Below are 16,761 nucleotides of genomic sequence, written 5' to 3'. Positions count from 1 at the left end.
CCGATGGATTCAAGCCTTAGTGATAATGCTGTGATCCTCTAGGCCTAGCCTAAAGTAATGTGAAAATGGTTCTGGGCTAGGCCTAGCTTCCTAGGATGTGAAGGTGGTATAATATAGTTCCACGATCTAACTCTAACATGTGTCAACTTGCAGGTTTGAGCGCAGTATGTCTCTACCATTGAGTTCCCCACTCTCAGGTACAGACTCCGCCTACGACAGTGACATCGTTCATTCTCCTCCTCGTCGAATGGACTTTGCACTTTGTAAGTATTATTAAGTTAAACGTAAAGAATATTAAACAGTTACTAAACCAAAACTAAATAAAACATGGAAGCCGAAAAGTGTAGATATGTTTAGAACAAATCATGAAAGTATTGTGAAAAAATTAGAAAAACTAAACAGCCATATAAACAATAAATCCATCTTAATGTAAAATAATTAAAAATTCTTACATGAATGCTTTTAAAAACCCTATAACTTTACTTTGGACAGTTTACGAATCATTATGTAAGGAAATATACAGAGAACAGATACATAAAAAAAGTCTTTTGTGGCTTGTTATTGGGGTATGGGTTAGATATAAATATTATTTTTATTTGGGTTGTTTACTCTTCATTAAAATCCAAAATTTATTTTAAAACATTCTTATTGACAACAACAATGTTATTTACAACAACAATTTTTGATTGAGGATTACGTTTGAAAATCTGTATTGAATGGTTTTTCAAAATAACTCACAGCATTGGTTACAGCAATTTTATAATGTCTTTACTTTTAGTCACTTTCATTTAACTGTGACTAAATTGTCAATGTAGCATTTTTACTTTGATTCACACTTTAAAATCTGAACCTCAAATGTCACTGATTTTAGTTCTAAACAAAAATTATTATTTCTTCTCAATCTTTCTCCTAAAACCAGATCCATAACGTAGGTTTAAACTTAGCAATTAGTCCAATCCTTTCTGAGTCTCTGTATATTTCTTACTCACTCATCTGACACGACACAACACGTCACAACACGTTTTGTCGAGGTAAGTTTGTTCGTTTCGGCATGAGGCTTCTGCTTAGTCACGTTACGCATTTATGTACCTCTAGTTTCCGCATTTACTATTTGTAATTTTCTAGTTTCCGTACATGCTGATGCCTTCCCTGGCCGGCCGTCCCTTCTCGGTGTTGCATCGTACATTTTTTAACCTTTCGACCAAGTTTGTTTCAAACTGAATTTCCTACTCTCTCTTGGTGTTTTTTTCCAATTCCTATAACTTATGTAAGATAGATAACAATATTACCAGAACTGATTTCTGTTTTGATAAGGCTGAACGCACATGAACCATCATACCAATTTTTCTTCAAAAGTTAGGTGTACATACAAATCATACCAAAAGTATACAATGGTTTGCCTTATTATTGATTGCTATGCCTTTTTTGTATACTTATATTTTTCTGATGTATTGCAGTATGTTGCTAAAACAAATTAAGATCCCAACCTAAGTTTTACAAGGTTTTTCCAAAGCAATACCATAACTTTTTGAAACCACTAATCAGTAAATGTTAAGAATATATAAAGAAAATAATGCAGCTACTTGAATAGATTATGCGAATAGAATTTAATAGTTTTCTATTTTATAAGAGATGTTTTTAAATTTATTCATGCATTGTCTCGTTTTACTGTGTAATGATTTGCAAGCTTATTTCAGTAAAACTTTCAAAATATAATATGCACCTTGATCCAGATGGCTGTAGTATATTACTTGATTATTTTCCATATTGAAGTAATATTTTAGCTATTGTTCTAAATCACTGCATTTTACCTAGTCTTGTTCTAGCTCATTGTAATGATATGAACTTAATCTTTTCTGCATTTCCAGATTTATTCCATTTGTAATTTTGCACTTCGTTTATATTCGACTCCGCTCCATGACTCATACTCTCTGAACTACTTGGGTATATTTTTTATTAGTCAAGAAAACAAATTATCAAATTGAACTTGGTTGGGTCAACCATAGCATACCAAAACCTTTTGAGCGGTGTGAAGCTTGTTTTATCTTCAATTGCGTCATTAAAACTATAAAAAAATTAATTATTCAATTCAAACGAAGAATCTTAGTGACCAATTTTATTTACTATTAATCATAGTAATGGGAACACCACCCGAAGCGTATTTTAACCCTAATATAGTGTAGAATGGTGTGAAATGATCTGTAGCTTTTTTTCTAACTAAGATCGGCTGTTTCATTAGCCAGGATAATTTATTTAAAGCCCAATGATCAGGAACAGCTGGGTCCAGTTTCGAACCATCAACAAGCTACTGAATTTTCTCAGTATCAAAACGGCACCCTTAATATAGGTGTTTATTACTTTAAAATATTTGACTCTTTACACACTGAAAACAGACCCATACACTTGACGATGAGATGTTGTATAAATATGAGAGTATAAGGGTGGAGCAGAGGTTGAAACAGCTTGTAGATGCACTAGTGTTGCCACTAGGTGAGGTGACGTCGGGCCCGAGGAGCGAGTCTCCGATAATAGACGTAGAACTTCTATCAGACGAGGAAACTCGCAACAACTCCGACAACGTGGGTACGTATGGGCCACTGAAACGTTTTGGAGTAGCATCCTACAATATGCAAAATAAATAAGCAAGGAATTGTTTTGAAAAAGTATAGAGCTTAGAATAAAAAAATTCAGTTGCAGAAAGAGCCCCTCATCTAATTGTTGTGCACTATCATTGATGTTTTAACAGATACTGTACCATAAAATTGAAATTACAAAATGTAACACTGTTATTTTAATTTAAATAATATTTTTCCAGTGATTGGATTGAAGTTTAATGTTTCTGTTATAGTCTGCTAAAAAAAATATATTCTAAAAGAATTGGTTAACAATTTTAAGTTTGGTACGTTATATGGTTTCTGTGCTAAGTTATTCCGAAATCAATTTATATAAAATCATAAGCTAAAAATAACTGTTATTAAAATTCATTGTTGTAGCCCCGGAACTGTAATATATAAAATATTTGGTTTTACAATACCTTTATCAGTTCCAAAACTGATTACATTTTTGGAACTGATAAAGGTATTGTAAAATCAAATATTTTAAAAATAACTATTAACTGTAGGCTATATTTCTAATTTTAAAATTGATTAAGGTAAGTGAAATGTAACCATTTATACTAAAATTTTGAGTCATCTTGTCATACTGTATATGCTTAGAATTATTCTGCAAGATTTAATCACATTGTGTAAGATTTTGTTTAAAATAATTGAATACATAACTGTAAATATTAAAATTATAATTATCTACATCCTGTAAAATTCCTTGAATTTTATCTGATAGTTATGAGTGCTTAATAAGTAAAACTACGACTAAGATTAATTGTTGAGATAGTGAGTTTCCCTGAATGGGAAGGATTCCAAAACATTTACACTTAACACAGTTAACTAACCAATTAACCTATGGCGGATTAAAACACTGTCAGCGACAGTGTAATATTTTAACTATTGTGTAATTCAGGTAAGGGAACTATTCTAACACTAAACATTAAATTCTAGATCCTTGTACCCTAACTTACATTATTTCTACACTCCTATTTTCTACCTTTTAGGCTGTATTTCACATTTAAGAGCATTATTAACATGCCCTTTGATTCAACACATTCCAAACATTCTCGTTGTTAGCACTGAGTTCTTAGACTTAAAAATTTCACTTTTTCAGGGGAGCAAGAAGTGAGGGTTTTGACTTTGGCTGAACAAATCATCGCTGCAATGCCCGAAAGGATCAAGGTAGGTTGATTATTCTACCAATAAATAATATTTAGTGTACTACATTTTAGGAATAGGAAATTGAATTATGTTCTAATAGCTACACACAGCTTGCTACAAAAGTTATAAAACAGTTTAGTAACTCTTCAGTGTCAGAAGAATGCTGCTTAATAGCACGCATAATTGAATTAATTGATTAATTAGTAGCGTGCATAGCACGTGTAATTAAATTATCGATTTTTAGCTCCAAAACACTCACAGTCATCTTGGACCAAACACAGATTGTTATGTTATTGAACGATTGTTGACCAGAACGAGAGTGAAGGGGAGGACATGATGGTATTGCTGAGCAACCAGTCAGTCCAAGTTTCTATGGGTTCTCCTCTACTCATAGACGAACCTCCCTCCTCCACCTCCTCTTGCTGCTTTGATTCTGACAACCAGTTCAACTTTGATCACAACTACAGGTATGCAAAAGACGAGAACATGAAAAAATCATTAAGAAACAATTTTTAATTTACGCAAATAGTTTGTTAACAGTTTTAAAGAATAGTCTAAGTTAATGTAACACACTTTATGTACTATTTTTGTTTTGTTCTGTACATTCATCCATCTACATGGGTCTGTACATGGAATATGTCAAGCAAAGCAAGAACAAGAATGAACTGTACTGATAACTATTTGTGGCCACCGTGGACATGAACGCAAGAAATTGGTGCCATAGAATTGTAGTCCGTCTCACTACTGACTAAGCGTCCTGTTCTAGTGGGTTCAAAACCAGCCAATCATTAATGCCATGACCCTCTGGGCTGGAGCCTAGCATCCTAGTATGTTAAGGTAGGACATACTAAAATAAATGGTATCAGCATTCTGACACATACTTTCTCCCATAAGTTTGTCAACAACCTTTATCATGTGTAAGCGGTGAGTGTAAATATACGGAAATGGGATTTGTACAATTTTGTTCAGAATTTAAAGGACTATAACATACTAAATTTTTATCAAAATTGTTCGAGCCAATTTTGGGAAATCCGATTTTTCCGTTATTTTATGGGGTTTTTATGGGGAAATAACATAATTTACAATAACTTTTGAACCGTAATTTTTACAGAAAAGGGATTTGTACCATTTTGTTCAGAATATAAAGGACTATGACATACTACATTTTTATCAAAATCGTTCGGGCCATATTTGGGAAAATCCTATTTTTCCGTTATTTTATGGGGTTTTATGGGAAAATCCCCATCTAAAATCAAAATTTCTAAAAAATGAAAAAAAACTATCAAAATTGTAAGGACCATAACCTACTATGTTAAATCAAAACTGGATTTTTGTCTAAAATACAATTTTTCGTTATTTTATGGGGTTTTTATGGGAAAATTACATAATTAACCATAACTTTTAAACCGTAATTTTTAGAGAAATGGGATTTGTACCATTTTGTTTAGAATTTAAAGGGCTACAACATACTAAATTTTTATCAAAATCGTTCGGGCCATTTTCGAGAAAATCCTATTTTTCCAGTTTTTTATGAGTTTTTATGGGAAAATCCCCATTAAAAATCAAAATTTAAAAAAATGAAAAAAACGCCTGGAGATACCATGGATTAGAACCTACATTCCAAATTTCATCGAAATCGGACCACAGGTGTAGTCTCTAGCTCTGTACACATCCAGACACACAGACACACAGACACACACACACACACACACACACACATACACACACACACACACACACACACAGACATCACTTCGAAAACCACTTTTTTGGGTCCAGGGGGACCCAAAACGAATATATCCACTCAAAACTCAAACTCGAAAATTTTGACGAAAACAATACTTTCTCCATATACTATGGTATAGGGGGAGAAAGTAAAAAAATATAAACATAAACGAATACTTAATCTATTTGTTATCCCCACTTGTGTTGATGTTTTGCAGGTATTATGACGTCAGCACCCCTAGCTCCAGTCTCTCCCCCGCCTCTTCTTGCCTCCCCTCCCCATCTCCCTCCTCCTTCCTACCAGATTCCCCCTCCCCTCCTCCCACTACGGCAGACTTCTGTGAGTTCTTTCACGCATCTTCCAACAGTCTGTTCTTTGAGAAAGACTTCTCCAACCTTACACTGTCTGGTGAGTGGAACTTGCAATTTTTTTAATTTTATGATGTTTAACAATGGACCTCAGGCTTACTTGCTCAAACTCTTGAGAGCGTAGCATTAACAAAACCCAAGGTCCATACTTCCTTCAAATGACCTTATCTTAAGACAGAGTACTTAGTAAAAGCCTGACTTGAATTACACAAAAAAGAATTTTATCCATCTAAGCGAAAGTTTTTTTAATAAAATTAACTATGCATGCAGCATAACTATTCCATAAAACATATCTATAGAACCACATTATACTCTTCCACCACCTCTTCCTGATACAAAGCAATGGACTTGCAGCTAGTACTAATATAAATCAAAGATCTTGTTATATTTAGATTTATAATTTCACTCTGATTGGCAGACCGAGAACAAAGAGAACTTTACGAGGCCGCTAAGATCATCCAGAAGGCTTACCGCTCGTACAAAGGACGCAAGAAGCTGGAAGAACAAGACAAGGAGCGAGCCGCAGCCATCCTCATACAGAACTATTACCGCAGATACAAACAGGTGATTGTACAATGAGTATTACCTTAACTGACCCCACTGCAATTTTTTGATCAGTGTTGTGATCCAAAGATCTTTTAAATCACATAATTATACATCAACTAGGCTTCTCCATTTCCTTCTACATACCACAGTCTCTTTTTATTCCCACATTATTCTCCACATGCTTCTAGACTCTTGATCGTGTATTTCTGAACATGTTTTAGATAGTAAACAAATGGAAGTGACGAGAAATCAATGGTCTTAGACTCATCTATCTACATTAAATCGGATACAGTTTGAAGGATTCATAGATTTTTAAGGCATGATATAAGTTTCTACAGTCGGGACCACGAAAGTTTGCAGTTGAGGGAGGAGCCTATTTACCACGTGACTTTGAATGAGCCAATGAGGACAGTGCAGTGTTGCCAAATCTAATAATACCAGCTGATTTGAAAATATTGTTTAATATTTTAATTAGTGTCATCAACGGGCGATATGGCAACGTCGCACTAGCCTTGTCTTGTGATTGGCTGCCGCCAACTGCAAACTTTTGTGAGTCTGACTGTAGAAAAAACTTACTGGTGTATGATTTCCCAACTGAGGGTGCTACCTCACACATAAGCAAAATGTGTGGCAGAGAATTTGATCTAACAATATAATTATAGACAATATTATAATAGAATCAAATCATAAACATTTTCAGTTAACACTAATCTTGTCGTTTATTTCCAGTACGCCTACTTCAAGCAGATGACCAGAGCTGCTATGGTCATACAGAATGGGTTCAGATCTTATTGTGAACACAAACGGTTCAAGAAGAACCAAGAGGCCGCAGTGAGGATCCAGAACTACTACAGGAACTACCGAGACCAGGGAAGAAGTGGGGACGCTACTCCACCCACGGGCCTCAAGTGAGTGACTTTGGCAACATCGTGAATGTTTAACAAACTATTTTATATTTTGGTATTTTATATGAATAAAATAAGTAGTAAGAGTGATGAAGAACCTCGGACATAATGATAGTAACACAAAGCAGTTGATAGGAAACATCAAAGATCAAGTGTAAGAAAGGTTGAGTTTCAGGTTAAGTGTAAGAAAGGTAAAACTAACTTTACCTGATAAAATAAACAATTTTTCATTTAACAACAAAGATTCACAATTTACAAAACCTAGACAAATCGGAAATTACTTAAAGAAGATTCACCACAAGCAATTAATACCTAAACCTGTAACGTATATGGTAGACATTAATTTTTGTAAACAATCAAAATCACAACCCTAAACCAACGTATTATTTAAAGGGTTTGCTAAAAGTAAATTGAAAATAATCATCTTAATTTTTGGGAAACATGGTTCTCCATGTGAAATTGTTTAAATCATCTCTAAAATTCATAAAGCTCTTTGAACTTAAACGGTATTTATTCTACGCAGTATTTTTGTCAAAGAAAATAATCAAAATATTCCTAAACGATTGTTCATTTTCAGGCGCACATACTCCCAACGAAGACAACATCAGGCAGCTCGCAAAATCCAGCAATTTATGAGGCAGTCTAAGAACAAGTACGTTTCTAATTTCTACAATAATTTCTCTAAGTATTGTAAATTGTAACTACCTACATCATAAAAACTAAGCAAATACAATTTCCTTGAATTACTAAAATATTTCCTTATAATAAAAGTTAGATTTCTTCCCATATAAATAACATTAGGCCTAATGCGTACTTATTTTGCTTGGCTTATTACTACTTATTTCTTCTAACAAATCCCTTCTTAACTATCTAGATCAACCTCTGACAAGTGTAAAATTGTTCTGCTCTTTTTCCATCTTTTTACATAACGAGAAAGATTGGAGAGTCAATAACAACGTAAATATTATTATTTCTCAAGATGAATTCTTTAGAACATAGTTCACTCAGACACTTGTCTTTGTCTCTATGAAAAAGCCGCTGAATTAAATCCCACATTTTAGAATTTTTGTAACTTTTTTTTATTCAATTGACACAATGACTAACACTAATGTTTTTCCTCATTGCTTTCACTAGTTTGTGGGACTTAGCGTCAAGCTCAGGCTCACTGGTAAGTTTCAACTCGCCGACGTCCGTTCAGTGACTTGATGTAGCTTTTGTACATATATGCTCTGTTTTATGACCATACTATTGTTGATGCAAAAGTGTTTCTTAAATGAAGGTAAGGTGTGTATTATTTTAGGATCAGATTAGCCGATTGTTACAGACCATTGCATTGACGTTTAAAGGACCAACTGTTGAATTGTTTTAGCAAAGTTTACTATAGGTGAACTACATGATTCAAATCCAGGCTCAGCCATTGTCAAAAATTGGCCTTTAAATAATGCCCTTATTAAGAAGTAGTCAGGTCAGTATTAAAGCTACAAAAGACATCTTACTTCAATCTACAATCCTTCATTCATATTTTGTTTAAAATATGTCAATGGGGTACCCATCTTTTTTGTCCTAGGACGCTAGGAACGAGTCCAGGATTATTTTCACGTTACTTCAGACCTAAGACCTAGGGGTTCCGGCATTATCATATAGATAAAATCCATTAGTGACATGGCGGGATTTGGGCCCGGAACCTCAGGAACCGAAGTCCTGCGTTCTAACCACTAGACCAGCTCGCTCCCCCATCTTAGTGTATATTAATTAGTACCTAGTGTCAGGGAAGCAAGCTGGTCTAGTGATAGAGTAAGGGACTATGCTTTCCGAGGTGCCAGTTTTGAATCCCGCCAATCGCCAATGGATTTTATCTATGTGATAATGCCGCAACCCTCTAGGACCCTGAAGTAATGTGAAAACAGCTCCGAACTAGAGCCTAGAGTCCAAAGATGTGAAGGTAATACTTTAAATAAGTGTAATTCAACTCCGCCTCTATATAACATCTCTTTGTATTTTTGCAGGTTACAGAAAGAACGAGCAGAAAGAGAGAGGCAGGGGGGCCCGTCTCCCAGGGGTGTCCGTCCAAGGTCATTCTCTCCCGTCAGTTCACCTTCCATCGGACCAAGTAGCAACTCCAGGTCAGCCATACTCATACTTACAGAACTATAGTTGGGACAGACCCCCATAGTGAACCAAGGATTGGGTCTGTTTCCTGAATCGGGTATTGTTCACCGGAGCGGGAGCCGGTCCTTTGTTACTGCTGCTTGACTAAATTCGCACTAAAGAGGACTACAGAGCCTAATAACGACATGAATTTTTTCTGTAATATTATAAATTACGAATAAAACAATGTGATAACTGTGTTTTATCCGAAATTCTGTTTTAATTTGATAAGAAATTTCGGACAAATCGGTCAAACGATCAAATACAAAAATATAATTTGAAAAAGTATATTGAATTGCGTGAACCTTGGTAATAGATTATTTAGAATAGCCTGTTATTTCTGTAATGTTTGTTGAGCTGTATGAATGAGCAAAATAAATAACTATCCCACTGATGGCTTTCTTCATTAACAGCCAGAACTACAGAACAATAGTACCTCGGTAGTAGATAACTAAGAAAACCATATTATTTTTGTAATGTTGTCTGAACTGTCAGGAGGACCAAGTGAAATAATACTGATCATGTCTGGGCAAGAAAGTAATAGGTGACAAAAATAATAATATTATCTCACCTATTACTAAATATCCAAGGAATGTTCCAGATTATTATTGCAAGCGGTATCTTACTAATATTTAGTTTGTATGATAACCAGCGCCTTTATTTATTTTTCAGAGCCGCTAATGACATGGACAGCCCAGGATGATATTCTAGTGTGGATCCATGGAACTTCGAGGGCAATCAGTTTTATCTCTACGTTCTTATAGCGTTCTATCTGCTTACCGTTACACTCTGCTATCAGTAGGTCGAGTGGTGCTAAGACCGGGTTAATCTTGTTATGTTTGTTTGCCTTTGAGATACGACTGTGTTATGAGTCTTCGGTTCGTCTCCCAGATACTCCTCAAACCTTTGCAAAGCTCGTTTACTTGTTTTTCAAAGAGCTTCTCAAAGCCGAGGACCATCTTGGAGCCGAACGACAGCTCTTACCTGTAAAACAGGGATCCTTGTTAGTCAGTTAGTTACGATTTTGGTGTGTTTATTTTTCAAACCAGTATTAGTTTGTTGAAATTTAATTTCTTAGATTTAGGTAGCAAACCACGGTTCATTGTTGACAAAAATAAATGACATATTTTTATTATTTGGTCGGATGTTTGTTGGTGTGAATTCAGTGTTCAAGATTGTATTTTTGATACAAAGGTTCGAATTTAGCCATTGTAAATTTAGTTGGTAGGTCTAGAACTCACTTTGCCATAGTCTTGTCTTCAACCTCAAGCCAAATGTGACTGATTGAATTAATGTTTAAAATTTTTTTATGTAAAAGCAGACTTTCCTGTATGGACAGACAGTTAAAATATACATAAGTTTCTTATCAGGTGAATTCAAATGTGACGTAGTCTGTTCTATCATATTTTTTTTTATTTAACTCCACTAACTTATAACTATGACCTCCTCGATTTATAATTTAATACAGGAGATTTAAAAAGTTATCAAGATACTTTATTTAACTTTTGAAAAGCAGTTAATCTATAACAAAACCATTTTTTTCATTGTTTAGTTTATGTAATAAATTATATAAATTAAAATATTCCCTGACACTTAATATTTTTAAGTGAATATTCAAAGACAAATTCAGAGAAGGGGCCCTTGCGCCTTGCGGCCCAATTTTCTCCAAGGGTATTGTTCCTAAGGAACTTATAGGCCAAAAATTCCTTTTTTCTCTCTCCTAAACCCCCATGATTATATGGAAACAATAAATGTAATTTAAATTCATTAATGTAAAGACTAATTTTTTTAAATCCAACCAAGGTTTTGCTCACTAAAGAGTCTTGTTATCAACACTCTTAAAAAAAAGCGTTCACAGGTTTATACCTGTGAACGCTTTTTTCAATTTTTTTACTGAATTGTACTTTACTTATTTCTTTTCGAACAATTTTGAACATTGTCAAAGTTACATTGGCTAGAGACGTGGAGACGGGCAGTGCTTGAAGATTGGCTCAATATTTAGATTATGTATCAAATTAGTAGTACAAAGTCAGATAGTTTCGTCATAGTCTTTCCACCGCAGTCATCCCTCAGGAGAATGACTCGAGGAACAAGAGTCTAGTGGCAAACTACATAAGACGTCAACAACATATCTTTGCAATGATTATACTGTATACTGTAACCTTTCACACAAATGTCACTGGTCCTCTACAGTCTCCTGAGGGATCAACTGTCTTTGCTAACTTTGTAAATACTTCTTCTTGTTCTATTCACTTTTCACAGCTTACTCTATCTTTTCCGTAGAACAGGAAAGTTTTTGTATTTTCACTGTCTTTGAGAACTATATAAAAATTTAATCTTTCAAAGTAGCCTAGACTTTTCGATCAGGTAGGTAGAGAAATTTTAAAATTAGAAGCTGCACCAATCCGAAAACTAATAATTTAGAAATCGTATAATGAATTATGACTTTGACTTTGTGATTGTTTTCTGTACCTTCTCTGCTCAATTTTGTTCGTTTTCATAAGACTGTTCTTGTTTACATTTTCCTGTGTGATCATTTTATTTATTGTTCTCATATATCTTTTAGTTTTTATTAAATTTATATCTCAAGAAAGTGTGCATGTTTATGGTATTCCCATAGCTAGAATGTCCCATTTTGCCTTTCAAAGATCTTTCTCAAATAAGTAGTAGATGGACCAAAGATCCTTCATTTAACAACTATTGAATATTTGACAAATGTTTTCAACTTTTTCTTAGCGTCATGATTAGTATTTTCAATGATTACTCAGTTGATGTAACTAATTTTTTGGCTTTTCTTTTTTTTATTAATTGTTCAAATTTTACTCTTTATGTAATTTCTTTTCAAAGTAGAAAGATTAACTTCAAATTTAAATGTAATTTTGAAAGTAATTCAATCTTGTAGTGAAACAAATATTCACTTAGAAAATTTAGTGTTTAAAGATTGTTCTTTAACGCTTCTCACATGGATTTATTAAGTAGCTTTATCACTATTACAAAGTTTAGGTCTTTGCATAATAAATATTAAAACTCTACCGGTAGTTTGATAATTGAACCATATAATATTAGTTTTTAAAGTCAAGTAAGTGTTTTTAATAAACTTGTTAAGACAGTGTCTATTTTGTTCGGCAGCATATTCTGAGCTGTTTAGCCTAGCTCCATAAAATCAACACCAACTTAAGCATTTGTGTTACATTGTTAATTGCAATCGGTGTTTTACGTACACGTTTACGTTCTATACACGGCTGTGAAATTGTTTTCATTACTTTAAGTCTTTCTGTTTTGGAACCTCGATGGATGTTAAAAGTATAAATTAGTTATAAATACCACCTGTATATTTTATGTAACTTATTTGTCACTAAAATATATTGTTAAATTATTTCACCGTTTATAATATAATACGATAAGTGAGACGGACGAGATTCCGATTTAAAAAGTTATGTAAATATTAAGGTTACTGTTATATATTTGTCCTATCTTATTGTTTCCCTCGACTCGTTAGTCTTTAGTCTTTTTTACATCTGAATGTTTTCTAGTGTTTGTGAATGCATTTATTTGTGTACTTAATTTGTTTCCGACGCAGTAAAAAAGACAGGGGGACTGCAACGTTCTGTTTGTAAATTATATATAATATATTGTTAATGTACGCTTCTATTGCCATCTTCACTACGCGGTGATTGTTTTTATATTCATCTAGCACGATATTCCTGTAAGTTAAAGTGTTCAGTCGCAGCTCTCGCACCGAGTTTGTCTTACTTCCTCGAGGAAGTTGTTTCTTGGTTTTAAATAAATGCTACAGTAATATTATTTTCATAAACTATTTTGTCTTTCAAGTTGTCGTCAGTTAACCAACCAACTGATCGAATACATCTAGCAAATTTGTATTGTTTACTCTAAATCAGAATTTTACAGGTTTGTTCTAATATTAATTTTGTTCACAAAATTTTCAAATTTTGACAAAATTTACATCCTATTCATTGTTTTCTCTAACGTCCAGTTGAGAAATCATGTTTTGGTAAACAACAAACCGTGCGAGTGTCAATTGTTATTTAGAGTTAGGAGTTACTGATGCTTGTTCAAATTATATATATTATATACATTGTTATTATTGTATTGTATCGCCTATAGATATATTTTTCAACATTAGATAAGAAATGATTCCCTAGTCATATGTAATATTTTACATCTGTACTTACAATCTCTAGTTTTAAAAAGCCACATTTTATAACCTGCTTGAATCAGTCAATAATTTGTTATAATTACATTCATCTTAACATCTTATGTCTTGAGTTACTTTTCTCTTTCCTAGAAATTTGCGTATTTTACATTGTAATTGTTAGTAATTAAGTGGTTACCATGTTCATCAAGAGTAGTTTGCTGGTTTTTCCTGAGGAAATACAGTTTTTTGATGGTTTAAAACTGAACACGACCCTCTTTCTTCACATTTAATTTGGTATAGTCCTCGCCACCCTAACTTGAGGCAGCCCGAGGCCGCACTAGACATACGGCGTGCAGCCTTGGGCTGCCTCAAGTTAGGGTGGCGAGGACTATAGCTGAGTAATAATGGTGCTCAGCCGAGAAGTTTGCAGGTTCAATCCCCTGAAAAGTCATAAATTTTTTGGGGTTTAAAACTGGACCCATTTCATATTGTTCCTTATGATCTTGACCAAACAAAACTGATCCTAGTCAGTAACAAAGATAAATCGATCATCCATTCCATTCATTCTACACTCAGCCTGCGTTCATATCGGGGGGAGAAAAAATACAGGTTTGAACTCTATAATAGAAGTATTTAATAATAAAGAAAACGGGAAATCAAACTAATACTTCACTACTTAAATTTGAAATGGTGACCGTACAAAAGTAAGTATTTTAAACCGATTAAAGATACCGTAGGCATATTTCGAAACTGGACCCAGCTGTTCCTGATCATTGGGCTTTAAATAAATGATCCTGACTAATGGAACAGCTGTAACTAAGCCTCACAGATCATCTCACACCATCTTCTACACTCATCCTTCACTCATATTTGGGTTAAAATACGCACCTAGGTGGCGTCCCCATCTCAATGATTGATTGATAACCAAGAGTTTTTGGGATCCAACCAAGTCCTCCATTGGTAAATCCATTGGTGTTCTGTATTTTTATATTCACAGAATTAAAAAGAAATAATTACTCAAATTAAAAAAATTTAATTCTGTTCAGAAATTTAATAGTAGATCTGTACTCCCTACAAGAGTAACGAGAGTACTACTTATGTGTGTAAGGGGTATTCCAGTTACCCCTCTAGGAGTTAACCTCTTCTCCCAGTATATTATATACATGTTCCTTTTGTCCTGTTATTCCCATTATTCCTCCATAGAGATTATTTATTTGCATAACTAGTGTGTGAACACACAAGAGAAATGCTTGCACCCGCACAGGCGAGTGTGGAAATCTTTTCTAATGTGGAAATCTAAGAAAATATACTTGCAGTAGGTATTCAAAGTCAATGAATGTTTAACATCAAAAGGCATTCCCTATGCCATGCCACCATGACCTTTGAAAGAGGTGATTGGTTTTTATACAGAAACATTAAAGTGCAAACTTTCAGTGCCATTTAAGATAAATAAATGTTCGATATCATAAAAGTATATTAGTTTGGTGGTTTACACAGCTCCCTTACGAAATGTCAAAAAAATATTAAGAAAAAATAAACAACGCACATTACATGATCACATATATGCTAATGACTGGTGCTGCACCAAGCGAGATATCTAGTTACTACATCCCTCAACTCGACGCTTCGCCAACAGATATCGCTAAGAAAATCGATCGCGATTCTCCCGCCACCCCTCAGCCTAATCACTAACCCAGTGTTGCCAATGTAGGGGAGACCCAACACTCTGCAGGGAATTTTTAAACCTCGATATTTTATTAGTCCTGTTTAATAACGTTAATTGTTTACGTTGATTTTTGATTACTGATTGAAACCATTATATAGTAAATGTTGAAAGTTACTGACTTTATGAGATATTTGTACCCAATTTGACCGTGTTTAACAAAGGTTGTACACAATATAAAACGCGATTGTTTTGTGCGAATTTTACTGTGTCATTTCTTTATCATGCTACTTTCAATTCGATAGTAAATTAAAAAAAAAAAAAAAAAAAACATTTATGGGTGGCATCATATTCACTTATTTTCGAATAGCGAACCGACACGGAAAAGAAATTGAGTCAAATCATGTTCATCATTGAGGCAATTTCATTATTTTTAAATAATTATTATTCAATAATGTGCATTTTATTTAGGTACTAAATGTTAACAAATCCTACGTAATTTCAAAACTACACTGTTAAATTACCCGTTTTCATAATAAAATTGAGTCTGCAAGTAGACTTTCTAACTTTGCTAAAAACCAAATCAGTTTAATCTGAGTTTTATTTACGGTTACGTTGTGTAACAGTGCTCGTCATAACCAAGAGCGTTTATCTGAATTTTAGGATTCAGTTTAAAGTCAGCATTATAAACTATTAACTATACACTATTAATAAACTATTATTAACTATTATTCAGTGTGTAATATGGAAATGCAAAAAAATTGCATACAAAGTATTTTTCCGAGGGGAAATTTCACTCCGCGTAGTTGGCAGCTCTGCAGATCACTAATCAGTCATGCGCATTGTTGTCCGTGTTCTTGTCAGTTTCAAGTTCGGACGGTGAAGGGAAAATTCGTGTTTTTTCTAATCGTTTTGTGCGGCTTTATTCAAAGGATGTAGTCTTGTTGTTTGTTTTACTGTGTTGTCAGTGTATTATTGCAGTTTTTGTGCTGTGGCTGCATTGAGTGTGAAACCCCGTGGAAGTAGCTGTTAGTACAAGGGTGAGTCATCCCCTATTGCTGGTAGCTTTTGTGTGAAATATTTCTACACGATTAATCACTTAAGGTTCAGAGATTTTTATCATTAAATTGAATGTGTGCGTTTTTGATTTTATTCTCAATACGTGTAGGCCCTTATTGCTTAGCTAAAAATAAATGACAATAAATCATCAATTACTAAAACGATATCTTCTATTAAATATAACAATTATAAATGACTAATTCTTTGTTAAATCTTAACCATTTCGTTAACTAAATTTTATGCACAGTAAAGTGATATATTTAATAGAAATTTGAATTTAATTTATGATTCCAACCCTAATGTTTTATAGATTAAAAAACAAATACACAAAATTAGCTATCTAAAATCATTCCTAACTAGTGAACACTAATGTAATTTTTCGTTTTAAAAATAATCTACTGAATATTTAATACTTTATGACAGAGT

At 33.8% G+C, this 16,761-nt stretch overlaps 1 protein-coding gene and 1 long non-coding RNA gene across 7 annotated transcripts in view; both read left to right on the top strand.

The window, feature by feature from the left end:
- The window catches only part of LOC129002006 (calmodulin-binding transcription activator 1), a 126,712-nt gene extending 112,977 nt beyond the window's left edge, over positions 1-13,735 (top strand). For 4 of the 6 annotated variants that reach the window (XM_054429489.1, XM_054429488.1, XM_054429485.1 and 1 more), the window contains 10 exons: positions 154-263; positions 2,491-2,583; positions 3,718-3,785; positions 4,077-4,231; positions 5,708-5,898; positions 6,277-6,422; positions 7,134-7,312; positions 7,887-7,961; positions 9,316-9,432; positions 10,130-13,735. In XM_054429489.1, the coding sequence (XP_054285464.1) occupies positions 154-263; positions 2,491-2,583; positions 3,718-3,785; positions 4,077-4,231; positions 5,708-5,898; positions 6,277-6,422; positions 7,134-7,312; positions 7,887-7,961; positions 9,316-9,432; positions 10,130-10,160 (1,165 nt within the window). In that variant the 3' untranslated portion in view covers positions 10,161-13,735. Of the gene's footprint in view, positions 1-153; positions 264-2,490; positions 2,584-3,717; positions 3,786-4,076; positions 4,232-5,707; positions 5,899-6,276; positions 6,423-7,133; positions 7,313-7,886; positions 7,962-8,443; positions 8,478-9,315; positions 9,433-10,129 lie in introns of all 6 variants that reach the window. The other 2 variants (XM_054429486.1, XM_054429490.1) reach the window with 2 other exon arrangements.
- Positions 13,736-16,155: 2,420 nt separating this feature from the next.
- Positions 16,156-16,761, top strand: part of LOC129004158 (uncharacterized) — a 74,176-nt gene continuing 73,570 nt past the window's right edge. The window contains exon 1 of the long non-coding RNA XR_008491679.1: positions 16,156-16,316. This is a non-coding gene — a long non-coding RNA (uncharacterized LOC129004158). The remainder of the gene's footprint in view (positions 16,317-16,761) is intronic.

The sequence above is a fragment of the Macrosteles quadrilineatus genome, unplaced genomic scaffold (assembly GCF_028750875.1).
Source record: "Macrosteles quadrilineatus isolate MER2022 unplaced genomic scaffold, UCM_ALF_1.0 Scaffold_9__3_contigs__length_116548681, whole genome shotgun sequence".
In the NCBI taxonomy this organism is placed as follows: Eukaryota; Metazoa; Arthropoda; class Insecta; order Hemiptera; family Cicadellidae; genus Macrosteles; species Macrosteles quadrilineatus.
The sequence above is the reverse complement of the archived record's forward strand: the minus strand, read 5'-3'. Positions and strand labels throughout refer to the sequence as shown.